This window comes from Mus musculus, chromosome 5, assembly GCF_000001635.26.
Source record: "Mus musculus strain C57BL/6J chromosome 5, GRCm38.p6 C57BL/6J".
Lineage (NCBI taxonomy): Eukaryota > Metazoa > Chordata > Mammalia > Rodentia > Muridae > Mus > Mus musculus.
The window spans coordinates 63,781,062-63,795,305 of NC_000071.6; the positions used below are offsets into that span (position 1 = coordinate 63,781,062).

The 14,244-nt window shown below is 40.0% G+C and overlaps 1 protein-coding gene across 2 annotated transcripts in view; it reads left to right on the forward strand.

The window, feature by feature from the left end:
* The window catches only part of Nwd2 (NACHT and WD repeat domain containing 2), a 161,444-nt gene that overhangs the window by 131,959 nt on the left and 15,241 nt on the right, over positions 1–14,244 (forward strand). For both annotated transcript variants that reach the window (NM_177006.3, XM_006503991.4), the window contains exons 4-5: positions 10,383–10,586; positions 13,128–13,272. In NM_177006.3, the coding sequence (NP_795980.2) occupies positions 10,383–10,586; positions 13,128–13,272 (349 nt within the window). The remainder of the gene's footprint in view (positions 1–10,382; positions 10,587–13,127; positions 13,273–14,244) is intronic.

Sequence of the window (14,244 nt, forward strand, 5' to 3'; positions counted from 1 at the left end):
TTCAGGTCTCTTACCCCTCCTCTTCAGCCATTCAGGTGAGTTGCAGAAGTGCTATCCTCTAGTCAGCAATCCTTGTTTTCCTGGGGGGGGGGGGGGTATTAGAAATCTTTTGGTCTCAGACTTCCCAACCCTTTTCCAGAGTGTTTCTGCTGTTTGTTGTGGCTGAATTCAGGTTTCCAGCAACAGGATGAATTCTCTCTCCTAGGTTCTCCCCATGCCTAGTGCTTAGAGCAAGTCAGAGAACTCCTCCAGTAGATGCACCTGCATGCTTAGCTCTTCTTGTGTCTTTGCACAAGCTTGGCTTCTTTATATGAAAAAAGTTCCCATATATATTTATATATATTCACATAATATATAATATTATATATAACATATACATGATACATATAGATATAGATATATATACTATAGAGAGCAGTACAGCATCCTAATGGAATTATCAGACCCCCAAGAAAAACAGACTTAAGAAAGCATATTGTGCTGAGAGACTCTCAACACACGACTCAGGCCATAATATATATATATATATATATATATATATATATATATGTGTGTGTGTGTGTGTGTGTGTGTGTGTGTGTGTGTGTGTGTGTATGTGTGTATGTATATATGTATATGTGTATATATGTATATATAATATGTATATATGTATATATAATATATATTATATTTATACATGTGTATAATTATATAAATTATATAATATATATTACTGTATATTATGCTGATATTTATATACTATAGTTACTATATACATATATTCATTTAAGAGTTCCCAGCATGCCTGAAGTGATACATCAGCTATCTATGGAAGAACATGACTTTGGAATTACAAGACCTGATCCTGCAGTTAACTTGATGTTTTACCAGCTGTGGGTTCTTAGATACATTGCTGATCCTTAGAGATTTCAGTCTGATGCATGAGCAGTAAATCACAGCATTGTTATAAGAGTCAAATAAGTTAATGTATTGTAGGGGATTCTGATGCTTTGGTAGGGAATCTGCATGCCCATATGCTAAGGTCCTTGTTCCCAATTGGTTCATGGTAGATCAATAAAGATGTCAGTGGCCAATGGCTGGGTGGAAAGAAAGAGGTGGGACGTCCAAGTGGCAAGAAGAGAGAAGAGGGCAGGAAGAGGAGAATTGAGATACTTGCGGTGGGGGGGTGGGGGGAGACAGAACAGAGCTGCAAGGGAGATCTTCTAAAATGTAGGCAGAAAGGGAAAGTGACCCACAGAGAGCAGCCTGAAAGCATCCTGGACATCAAGACCAAAGGGCTCCACAGAAGGTAACTGAGCACAGCGATGAGGAAATATTTAGAAGTGTTGAGCCAGGAATAAAGGTAACTGGGCAACGAGGCTGAGGGACAATTTAGAGGTGTTGGGCTAGGAGTAAAAGGAAGGGCACATTAGCTATAGGAGGCTTAGAAGAGCCCAGACACTGAGCCAATAAGGCAGGCTAAAAATGAGATAATGTCCGTGTGTGTCTTTTATCCGAAGATCCAAGAGAACCTGGGTGGATGGCTGGTAGCATGGCCTGCCCTGGAACATTAAAGCAGGGTAGTAAAAACTAAACACTACAAAGTATATCTGTAGTTCATAACCTTCTTGTGTGTGGCAATCCAGCGATAGCAGATAAATGGTTTGCTACTTTATAAATACATATAAGATACTCAACATCCACAACTCATAAATGTGAAGTTCCAATTAAAGATTAGGCATAAAGAGAACACTTATCAATTGCAGCAGGGTTTATGAGCCCCAGGTGTAGTTAAGAACACATGTTAATAACACCGTCGTCATCGTTAAGACAGTGAATATTCTATAAGCCAGTTTTCCCTGTGCCAGGAAAAGCACAGACAAACCTTTCCCTCTAGGCTTGTCTGTTCCATACCCTGTTACAAAGAAGAAAATGCTCTGAGAACTGTGGACCAGTGTCATGCTTGATCAATCCAACTTTCTGTATGGCTTTCAAAGCAATGAGAAGGCCCCCACACTATACACACAGACCTGTTGAAAGAATGCCAACAAACCTGGACAGGGATGACCCTTCAAGGCAGCAGGATGAGAAGCCAGAGCCTGTTGTAGACCAGATGTGGTGGTAGGAATCTGAGTTGGGAAGTGAAGATGTGGTGCCATGTAACTGAGCTGGAATAGAAAATTCACCAGGAGGACAAGCCAGGTTCCATGGGCAGAGAAGTCTATGTTAATACATATGGAACTGGGAACAAGAATATAGTATGAGTTACATTTAAAGATTGATGTCAACTGGGCATGGTAGCTCATGCCTTTAATCCAAGCATTCAGGAGGCAGAAGCAGGCAGATCTCTATGAATTCAAGTCCAGCCTGGTCTACATAGTGAGCTTCATGCCAGCCATGGTTACATAGTGAGATTTTGTCTAAAAATAAATAAATAAACTGAATAATCAGTCACTTCCGGTAGTGAGATATACCTTTCCTAACTGCTCATTTAATGAAGGAGTAATTAGTGTGATATGACTTATAGAAGCAAAAAACTCTTGGAAGAATCTAAATACATACCAAGTATGAGCTGGGGAAGTAACTCAGTTGGAAGAATGCTTGCCGCTAGCATGTATGAGGCTCTGGATTTTATCCCTAGCACCGCATAAACAGGGCGTTAGTGAGCCACACCTACAACCCTAATTCTCCAGTAATGAAGGTCAGCCTTAGCTACAACGTAAGTTCAAGGCTAACCTAGGTTACTTGAGACTGTAATTCATTTTATATATCCCAACAAAAGCAACTTAGGAAACAGCTTGTTTTCCTTCACAATCTGGATTATATTTGTAGGAAGTCATCAGTGTGGAAAATCATATTAGCAGGAGTCCAAGACAGTTATCACACTGCATCCGTAGTCAGGAAACTGACAGGAAAAAAAATTAATGCACACATGCACACATTCTTGTGCTCCCCTCATTTTTTTACTCTTTTACAGTTCAGGATTCCCTGCCTAGAGAATGGTGAGTGCACAGTGGACGGGTTTCAACTAACAAAATCAAAATAGTCCCCAACAGACACACCCACAGGCCACCCTGATTTGGAAATTCCTCAGTAAGACACTCTTCCCAGAATGGTTGTGTCAACAATTCAAATTAGCCAACACAGAGACCCTATTCCTCACCTCCAAAAAATTGTTTTATTTATTTGTTTTCATTTTAAAAAAATGATTTGAATATGCTACAAGATGTTGAGTTCACAAACTGGTCTATGGAGACACAGTCAATTTATTCATTCATTTGTATGTTGTCTTTCTACTGTTTTGGTTTTCTTTGTTCTTTGTTTCTTTTTTGTCTAATTTCCCACAAACTAGAAAACTACAAAATTGTAATTACAGTAAGCTATTTATTCCCAGTTTTCTCATTTAGAACGTGAATAGTAAATCAACGCCCCATAGAGTAGAGCCATGACATAAGCTAACAATAGTCTAATGTTTTTGTGTACAAATGTATGCACAACAAGCAGTAAGATGAATTTCCAAAAGTAGAAATGTTTAGTGCCTGCCACATTACATGCTCACTGTGGCTGTACCCATTTTCATTAGCACTCTCTCCCTTGTGTATGCCCTTTCCTATTGCCTGGAAGCCTCTAGGTATCCTTGCTATGTTCCTCAGTAGACTTGATCATCAAAATGATCCTATCTTACCAGTGTTTTTATTTGCAATATTCACAATCACAATTGTGACTATGAGTGATCATTACTATTTTTCTTGCTCATTGGAATTTTTCTTTTTTTTTTTTCTTTTTTTTTTTTTTTTTTTTTTTTGCTTACATGAGTGTTCTCTTTATGGCATGGATCCATTTTTCTATTTATTGCAATTCTACCTCAATTTTTTCCAGTAGTTGTTTCTTCTCTTGTGTCTTCTATGAGACCACTCCACTCTTCTCTTTGCCTACCATAGAAATTAATAGCTTTGTGGCCTGTATCCATGCTGTTATCCACCTGTTTTGACTGTGGACTCTCTAATCTGTACATGTATTAATATTACAATCTGAGAGAGAGATCAGGGGCTGGAGAGATGCCTCAGTGATTAAGAGCACTGACTGGTCTTTCAGAGGTCCTGAGTTCAATTCCCAGCAACCACATGGTGGCTCACAACTATCTGTAGTGGGATCTGATGCCCTCTTCTGGAATGTCTGAAGACAGCTACAGTGTACTCATATAAATGAAATAAATAATCTTAGAAAGGGGGGGAGAGGGAGGGGGAGGGGGAGAGAGAGAGAGAGAGAGAGAGATCATGCCAGTCATGAGCCAACTGCCCTGGTGTGTCAGAATCTAAAGAGAGTCCTGAGACTTCGGTGTTCAGATTAGGGATCCCTGAGAAAGCTAGAACAATTGAACACCTCCAAGGCAAATTGCACCTTCAGTTAATATTTATTGAATAAATGCTTTCTGGATTTCACTTTTCTAGCCATGTTCCTCATCTTACCTACATGTCCACATTCCTAGCTTCCTCCTGGGTACATTTGAATACACTCAGACTTCTGATATGGCTCCACTCCCTCTCAAAAACCTGGCTCCTTGTTTACATCCATTATCATTCTCTGGGCTTTGGGGTTTCAGTCATCCTTACGAATTCTGCAGTTCTTAATGGCTAAGGTTAGTGCTGTGATCCGTACTGTTGCACTATGACCTTTGCCTTGGCTCCACCCCACATGGTTCTATTAGCCAGTCCTTCCACTGTGTGTCCACTGTCCTTGTTCCGATGGCTCTCAGGAATAAGGACTGTTTTCAGCACCTTCCAATTAATGAAGCTCCTTCTCAGACAAAAGTACCCTGCAACAGCAAGGCATAGCAGAATTATTACTGATAAAAACTGTTCAGCAGTGGGCTGAAGTATGTCAATTTAATAACCATAATTAAATGATAAGTGTCAGCTTCAAGAAAGAGAAAGAAGGCTATGGTGTGATTCTGAGAAAGCTAAGAATTCTTAGTTGTCAAAGAACCTTTTGGGAAGCATTGTTTTAATTATTCTGCTCTGTCAAATGTGTTGACAAATCATTTCGTCTTTGTCTTCACTCCCATCATGCTGTAGTATCAAACATATCTCATCTCACTTTGACACCATTGTGTGCTTTATGCCTGCATCACTCACAGAACGTGTGAGTGAATTTCTTTGTTTCTATATCTCATTTTAGGTAATTGCATTTGATACATGAAGTTATAGGCTCATTCGATAAGAACTGTGAGAAGTGAATTTTTTACTATAGATAGTGACAGCAAGTATCTAATTATTATAACTATCAAGAACACCATAAATTATCTAGTTATCTGGGTGAATGGATACTTTGAAATAAAAACTATGTAAATTCATATCCTAAATATATATAGTGCCATCCATTCTCAACACAGTTCATCTTCATTACCAGCCTGAAAGGATTTAGAAGCAAATTCTCTTGGCAAGTCGATAAGAGATTTCAAAGACGTTTTACTGAGGAGCCAAGGCCCAAAGTGAATGTGGTGACACCATCCCATAGACTGGGCTTTTAAATGGAAAAGGGGATGGAAGAAAATGAGCTGAGTACCAGCATCCAACTCTTTCTACTTCCTAACTAAACATAATGGGAGCAAATGCCCCCGTGCTCCTGAACTCACAGTCAGAGCCATCCTCACTGATACACCCGGCCTGCCATATGGATTATGTTCTCAAGCCATAAGCCAAAATAAACCCTTCCTTCCTAAAATGGCTTTTGAAAGGCATTTTGCTATATTAATAAAAAAATATATATAATACATTTCTACATGTGAAATATATATATATATATATATATATATATATATATATATATATATATCTGGGGAACTTGGAGAGATGGCTCAACCATTAAGGGGTTGTACTGCCCTTGCAAAGAACCCACAATTGGCTTCCAGAACCCATGTCAGGCAGTTCACCACAGCTCCAGGATATCTGCCACCTCTGGCCTCTGCTGACACCTGCACTCACAACACATAACCCCATTCAGACACAGATGCATACACATAGTTAAAAACAAATGTACAATATGTCTATGTTTTTAATAATAGAGCTATAGACAACTTTCAACATCACTTGTTGCCTATGGTGGTTTGAATCCTAATGACGTTGGTCAGCTCGAATGTTTGTATATTTGGCCCCAAACTGGTGGAACTTTTCAGGAAGGATTATGAAATAATGCCTTGTTGAAAGAGGCACGTCACTAGAGGTAGACTTTGAGGTTTCAAAAACCAACACCATTCACAGTTAGCTTTCTCTGCCTAGTGGTTGTGCCTAAAGATTTAAGCTCTCAGCTTCTGCTCCAGCACCGGGCCTGCTGACCTGCTGCCCTGCTCCCCACAATGGTGGCCAAGGACTATCAGGCTCTTGAGCTGTATGCCTCAAATTAAATGTGTTCTCTTATACCGACGGTGTCTTAATCATGATGTTTTAGCACGGCAATAGAGAAATAATAGAAACCGAGGTGACAATTTGACCTTTTAATTAGGTTACATCTAGATTGTCTCTAATGTGGACATGATTTAGTTTGTAATTAATTTTAGCCACTTGTTGTTACTCCCCAATTCATTACCACTTTCTCACAAACCTGTAATAGTCACAGTTCTCCAGAGAAACAGAATGAACTGTGAGTGTGTGTGTGTGTGTGTGTGTGTGTTCTGTTCATCCAGCTTTAGGCATGTTCTCCCTTCTCAGAATCGAGTTGTTAAATTAAAAGTTCCCTGTGCAAGTACTGATGCTATCGTGTCTTCCTAGAGAAATGGCCCGGGGCAGACGAGTTGAGTTCTGTAAGCCCTGGGGATCCTTTTCAGCAACTCTACCTAGATTACAGGATCAAGCGCTAATGAGACCACCCAGAAGGAAAGTCATACTTAAAGTGGGAATTTTTCTCCTAATAAGAAAAAGAGAAGCTTATGGTGAAGGGGGTTTGTCTTCCCAATGATGATTAAGTCTGAGACTAGGGCATGTATAGACGATGTGTTCCTGCCAGCACTGGCATGGGGGATAGACCAGAGACCTCTCTTCTCTGTTCCTGCTGCTCCCATGTCCATGTCCATGCTCCCATGTCTGATGGCCCAGGGAACACCTGCTCCTTCCCTATAACAAATGATACCCCTAACCTCATAGTGAGTCCCCTTCCAGACACACAGTTCATCAAACCCATCAAGAATACTTCAGTCGTTCTACTGTCTGCTACAGTAAAATACTGTGCACCCTCACACCAGGCCCAACCCCCAAAAGTGCTCAAGCCCAGACAGAGCTAACTGTACATAGAGCCGGGGGAGGGGAGATCAATATTTGCCCAACAGAACCGAAAAATCAATGGAGAGGAAAGAAAATGTTATCTCTAAGCCTTTGAAAGCAGTGGCTTAGACATGCCTGTACCAGCAGGCACAGAAGCAAAGAGAGGAAGAAAAGCAAAGCCTTTGTGCGTTGAAGCTCCTGGTTAGGAAGAGCTTAATATCTGGAAAGCATTTCTTTCTTTTTTATACACCTGTAATGATATTCACGTAGCGAATATCGAGAGCCAGTTCGGAGAGCTGGAGAGATGGCTCAGCAGTTAAGAGCTCTTGCAACTCTTCCAGAGGCTCAAAGTTCAGTACCCAGCACTCACGCGGAGACTCACAGCCACCTATAATTTCACTTCAAGGGGATCCAAAACCACTAGAACCAGGAACAGGTATGATGCATATGCATACATGCAGGAAAAATAACATATACACACTCAAGTATGTAAGATAGAAATATTTTTAAAGGAGCTATTGTAGAGCAGATAATCTAAAGGCCTCTGATATGTTACAGTGTTGTGTAATCACTATTTCCAATAGGCGCCAAAGCACCAAAATATATTTCTTACACTAGAACTGTTTGTGCTAAAACTATACCCAGAACACGTGCTCACTTTTTTCTTACACTTTTCTTCATCCTTGACTCTCTCGATTGTATTTGGACAATCAAATTCTTGCTTCCCACCAAGTTTACAAGGTTACCTTCAGTGTTTAACAATGAATCGATGTACATTCCACATGTGGTGAGGTGGGGGAGAGAGGTGACTATGGCGTTCTATATGCAGGAAAACTTCCTGTTTATGTGCCCCTGTACATGGACAGACTGCTTAGGGAATTCAGTGAAAAAAAATTAAAACTTATTTTGTGCCTATGCATTTCTTCGGTCGCGGGTTCCAGGCACATATTCATTTGTAATAAAAACAACACAAAAGGACACGAGGTCCCTCAACTCTTCAATAAATGTTTATCTAGACAAAACAAGTTTGGTGTTTGCAGCCAGAAGGATGTAGAAAATCTGTTTCTCCTTCAGTGGTGGAAGGAGACAGTGGACAGACAGGCTGACACACTGTCATAGTGTCTGCACCCACCTCAAGGTCATTCATGGCTATTGTCAATGCTGCTCAATCCAGAAAGGGTCTCACTGGGATTCCATCTTGCCCTATACAGTCCTACAGGGCTCGGGGTACAGCGTGGCTTCCTTGTCCTGCTCTGACCTATTGATCACTAGTTAGACTTGGCAACAGTGTCAGGGTGACACTCTCTAAACCAGCACTCTCCATCCCTAATAAAAACTCGTGTTTTGCAAACAACTTGTGTTTTACGTTAGTCCTATAAATACCAAGAACCCAAAAGTCTTCCTCAAAAATGTATCAGCAAAATTTCTTTCCTTACTGTCTCTCAAATAACAAGACTAAGGTAGACCCTTGTCTTAGATTTTCGAAAAATAACCAAGTCATGATTTATGACTGTTCCACCTAAAGGAATAATCAATGGATGTAAAGAAAGAGAGCAGAACAATCCAATAAATAGCTTTAGTCCTATCCAGCATGCTACTGCTCCTATAAAGTTCTGTGTTACCATCATGCAGTAGGTGCCCAATAAATGCTTATTAGTTGAACTGAATTAGGAAATTTTTCCTTTAGTCATCTTTATGGCATGTATAGACTCACCCCATCGATCAAATAACTATAATGTTTGGTGCCAGGTGCTCCACTCAAAGAAACAATTATTTTTAAATAGATTTCGATTTTTGTAATGATCCATTCTGTTCCCAGTGCTTCTGCTTCAGTACCTGCCAAACATCGTTCATGAGACCATTAATACCCACAGTGCACACACGCACAGCTTCTAAAGCTTCTAAAGTGGAACCTCACTTTAGAATGCAAGTTGTAGACAGGCTATCTTGGGAAACCTGCACCTACTCCAGGGTGTATGCTGTTGTCCTTTTCTCTTCTCTTTCTCTTTCTCTTCTCTTCTCTTCTCTTCTCTTCTCTTCTCTTCTCTTCTCTTCTCTTTCTCTTCTCTTCTCTTCTCTTCTCTCTCTCTCTCCCTCTCCCTCTCCCTCTCCCTCTCCCTCCCCCTCTCCCTCTCCCTCTCCCTCTCCCTCTCCCCTTCTCCTCTCCTTCCCTCCCCTCTCCTCTCCTCCTCCTCCTGTTCCACCTCCTCCTCCTCCTTCTTCTTCTTCCTCTCTCTCTCTCTCTCCCTGTGCTTAAATTTAAATCCACAATTAGTCTCCTCTTAATAAACTCTAGCTTTTACAACAACAACAACAACAACAACAATAATAATAATAATAATAATAATAATAATAATAATAATAATAAATGTTAATTCCTGGTCTGGTCTTACTCCCATGTTCCCCTGCGGTGTTTTAAGTCTGAGTGGGGACTCAGGAATCTACATTTTAACAATATTCTGGATGACAGTATACACTGTGATGGACCACTCTCTAGTCTCATGGGCAAGTGTCAGAGCACAGGGAAATAGTGTTAGTTCACCTATCCATTTGCACTATGTGGGTATTATTGCCTTGCCTTCAGAGAGCACTAAGGTTTTTTGTTTGTTTGTTTGCTTGGGGGGTTTTGCTTGTTTTTCTGTGGAGCTTTTTGCCTGTTTAATTGGGGCCAATTGGTTTAATTGTCTGTGTAGAAACCTGAACTGTCTCAGTGGGGCTAGGACTAGTGCTGGGCCCAGCCACATCACCTTCTGTCCTCCCTGGCTTTGTGGATCTGGGGCTGAGAGTCATACCATCATTCTCAGCAGAGCAATTCCCGTGTTGGAGGCTTTGCATGTTTAGAATTTTGTAAGGATCATCATTTTTCTTTGCCAGAAACAAATCTCAGAGTAGAACAGCTCTCATTTCTCTATGTAAACTTTGAAGGATTTGCTCTAAAACTTTTGAATTTGTCATGCCTGACTGAATAGGTAAACTAATTTCTCAGTATATTGAGTAATTATAATTGGTCTAATTTTACTTATGAAATCAAGTATACACTGTGATGATAAGAAAGAATTGACCTAACAATGTGCCTTGCTGTTTACAGATATTTATTGAGTACTGCCATGCTGTAGATATAAAATAAACTTTCTGATTGATACACAGGGCCTCTTAGGTGAAAAATATGGGAACATTCGAATCCCTGGGGAAGTAGAAGCTTCAGAGTTTGAAATGATTTTGGATGCTGCTGTCGAGGCAAAATTAGAGACCAAGTTACTGGAAGATTGGTACTGTCGGGATGAGAACTCTGTGCCAGCAGCCTATTACCTCAGACCCAGGCTGGAGGTGCCAAGAAGCAACAAAAACTCAGTAAGTCTGCTTTCTCTGACTTTCCCTCTAAGGTGATTTTCCTTCTGTCTGGGGTAGATTGCAAATTACACTAAATGACAGTCATTGGTTACAAATGCTCTCAGGGGATCTGAAGACATTGTGATTTCATTAGCTCTAGTTGTCATATGTCAATCAGATTATGTGCCTGTAATGTGCAAATTCACATATCCTATTAATTCTCAAAATCATTCCACTGTTATCTTACCAGTGTATCTTCTACTACCTCCTGTCCTGGTTAGTCCTTATTGTCAACTTGGCTCAACCTAATGACATTTGGAAAGAAGGAATCTCAATGAAAGATGAGCTTCCATCAGATGGGCCCGTGAGCCTGTCTGCATGGTATTGTTTTAATTGCTCATTGATGCAGGAGGACATCACTGTGAGCACATGGTCCCAGGATACATAGGAAAGCAGGCTGAGCATAAGCCAGAGAGCAAGTCAATAAGCAGCATTCCTCCCTGTGGTCTGCTTCGTTCCTGCTTGAGCTTCACCTTAACATTCCACAATAACGGATTATAACCTGGACCTATAAGCCAAAGAAACCCTTTCTTCTCCTGTGCTTTGGTCACAGTGTTTATCGCAACAGACTAAAGCAAACTAAAGGAAGCAAACTAAAGCACTTCAGATTTCCATGTTGGTTCTGCAAATTTCCACTAGACAGTCTAGGTCTGTCTCAGTATCTCCATTCTTTCCCACAGTATCAATTTTCTTTCCTCTCTTCCATAAAAGGAATTCGGGTCTTTATTCCAGTTCATTGAAGTTTTCTTCAGCTGTTTCTACTCCATTAATATGCTGATTTCCAAATCCAAGAGTTATATTTTTTATTTTATGAAAGTTGTGTGGGGGTGTGGATGTGGGTGTGTGTGTGTTGTTTATATTGTTTGTTCATTTTCATTTTATGGATCCTTTTAAAAATATGCATCACTTTGTTATGGACTCCTTGTTGTACATTTTAGTACACATTTGATAGTTCTCCTCAAACACTCTCAACGATTTATGCACTTGTAGTTTGTATAGAATCATAGATAAAATTGGTCCATGCCTCTCCTAGCCAATTTGGCTCCTAAATATATCTATTGTATGACTTTTAAAACTTAGTGAAGGGGAAAGAGAGGCATAGTAGTTCTGGTTAATCATTTGAATGTTTAGATGGATTTTCAGAAGACTAAGATCCATCTGTCTTTCAAAGAGAGCATCCTTGATATAGCTGGTACCCAGACAGCTTCAAGAAGATAACAATAATAGGTAAGCCATGGTCTTCATTCTTACATGGTTGCCCCTCTGATATCTTCTTCATGCTGATGCAATCATGTCAAAGTCATTGTTTTCCTCATATACATGCTGCTGTTACTTACCATATCTATAACAATAGTGCTCTTTTGGGTAGGGCTGTTAAAGCAAACCCAAAGCATCCCAGGGTTGAATATATAAGAGTAAATGTAAATAGGATAGAAGATGAAACCACAAAGCTGTTTCACACAGTGGTCTGGTGACACTTGCTCCTATGTGACTATTCGTTTGCTTGCTTTGTCTCCACTTATTTCTAATGATCCTCCAGGGAAATGTAAGTCATTCTCAAAATGTCCACAGCTATTTACGTATAAATCATTCATAATCAATGTGAAATAAATAAATGCATGAGTAAGACTTTGAAAATGTTCCAAGACTATATATTTCCTTCCTGTTAAACAATTTCACCACTCTCTTTCTTAGACAATTACAAAAAAAAAAAAATGAAGCCAAAAACCTAAAGCTGTATGGCGACACACAAATACCTGCCCTTTAACTTTCTTCTTTTTTTTTTCAGAGGACACTATAAAGATTATATTGCTATGAAAGTCAAAATGCAAGAAGGAAAACTATAGTAAATAAAAAAATGTCTGAGGCCCATTTGCTGTTATATTACTATAACAGATATTTAAATGCCTGGCTGCTTTCTAAGGAAATAATTTCCTTTAGCTCACAGTTTGGGGCTTTAAAAATCCAAGGCAGGCACCTCCATCCCCTCAGGCCCTAATAAGAGCCTTCGTGATCATATTATGACAGTAGAAACTCATGCAAAAGAAATCTTATGGTGAGACAAAAAGCCAGAGAGCTTGAAAGGCTAGGGTGATCCTTTTCCTAAGAACCCAATCCCTCAAGAACTACCTGGGGGCTCAATAAAAAGTGACATTAACGTCTTCCAAGGATGGCATTTTGATGACCATCTTCAATTACATCTTATGTTCCAACATTGCCAGAAGAAATGGGAATCAACTCCTGGCAGATAAATAACCAATAGGAACTACAGCCAAGCCTGGGAAACAAGCACAGTCTGGGTCATGCCTTCATGTAACCAGGGCAAGCTCCCCTGTAATATGGAGATGATTTCTTATTTCAGAATTATTGGAGAAAAGAGGATCAAGTGAGGCATTGGAGAAGCCAACTTTCATAACATTGGCATATTCCAATCTTGTTCTTGAATACTGATTTATCCTTCAAGATTTTTGAGACTAACTCCTCACTTTCACCTTTTCCTAGACACAGCCTTCTGCCAGTAGTGAACAGGAGAGGCCATGGCAAGAAATATCGGATGAAATCAAAACGATATTTAAAGCTGCTGTCAAACTGCTGCATGAACAGGGGAAAATGAAGCAAAGTCAGGCTAAGAGGTACCTGTTCTCAGGTAATTTCCACATGTCTTCAGAAAATTAAGAAATGGATGAAAACCGGAAGCATGCACAGAATCCCTCTCAGGAGTCTTTAAATTTAAGCAACTTTAAATTGATAAATGCTTCCACATCCCAGAAAGACAAGTGTCAGCTCACAGGAAGTCCTTTCCTTAATGTGAAGGCTTCTCTCAGCAAATGTGAGTTTAGAAGAAGTTCAGAGACAGCTGGGTATAACAGCTGGGTATAATAGCCAAGACTCTGTAGTTGTTTCTCAGCTGAGCAAATCATTCCCTCCTTGTCTCCCATTTGCTCTGTGAGGGAACTATCCTGGTCAACTCTGATGCAAGCTCCAAGGAGACAGTAATGGATAAGAGAGGTCTCTGCTCTCCTGGAAAGCAATTGCAGGGAGGCAAAAAAATGATTACCAAGAAATAAATAATCAAGATTGTTTCAGAAATTAAATGACTTGTAACTTGAATAGAACATAATTATAAAAAAAAAATAGTGGCTGAGGAGGGATGCTGGGGCTCTTGTAAAGATAAGATGAGCTTAGTTGCTGATCTTTTAAAATTGAACATGGAAAGAATCAGAGTTAGCAGGATCATGACTCTCTAAGGTGGAGATTACAGGCAGTGGGACCAACTTGTTGGAATCCCTCTGAGGGAATAGACTGGGTATCAAGCACAAGCACGGCTCTCAGCCAAGGAAATAAGGGTTTATTCTGGAGCCAAACACAAATCACCACAGCCTGGGAGCACAGGTTGCCATTGCTTCAAATGCCATATATAACATGGTAGCAGTTTCCTGAAGCTTTGATAGCTACAAAAAGAAAACAAAAGATCAAGGCATTTTTCAAAGACATTGATAGAAACATCAAGTAGGTGGGTTACGGCACAGAAGGGAATTACCTGCTATAAACATTCAATGTTGCCTGACAACATTCTTCGACTGTAAATCAATGGAATCTCAGGGTCGGTTTGTATGTA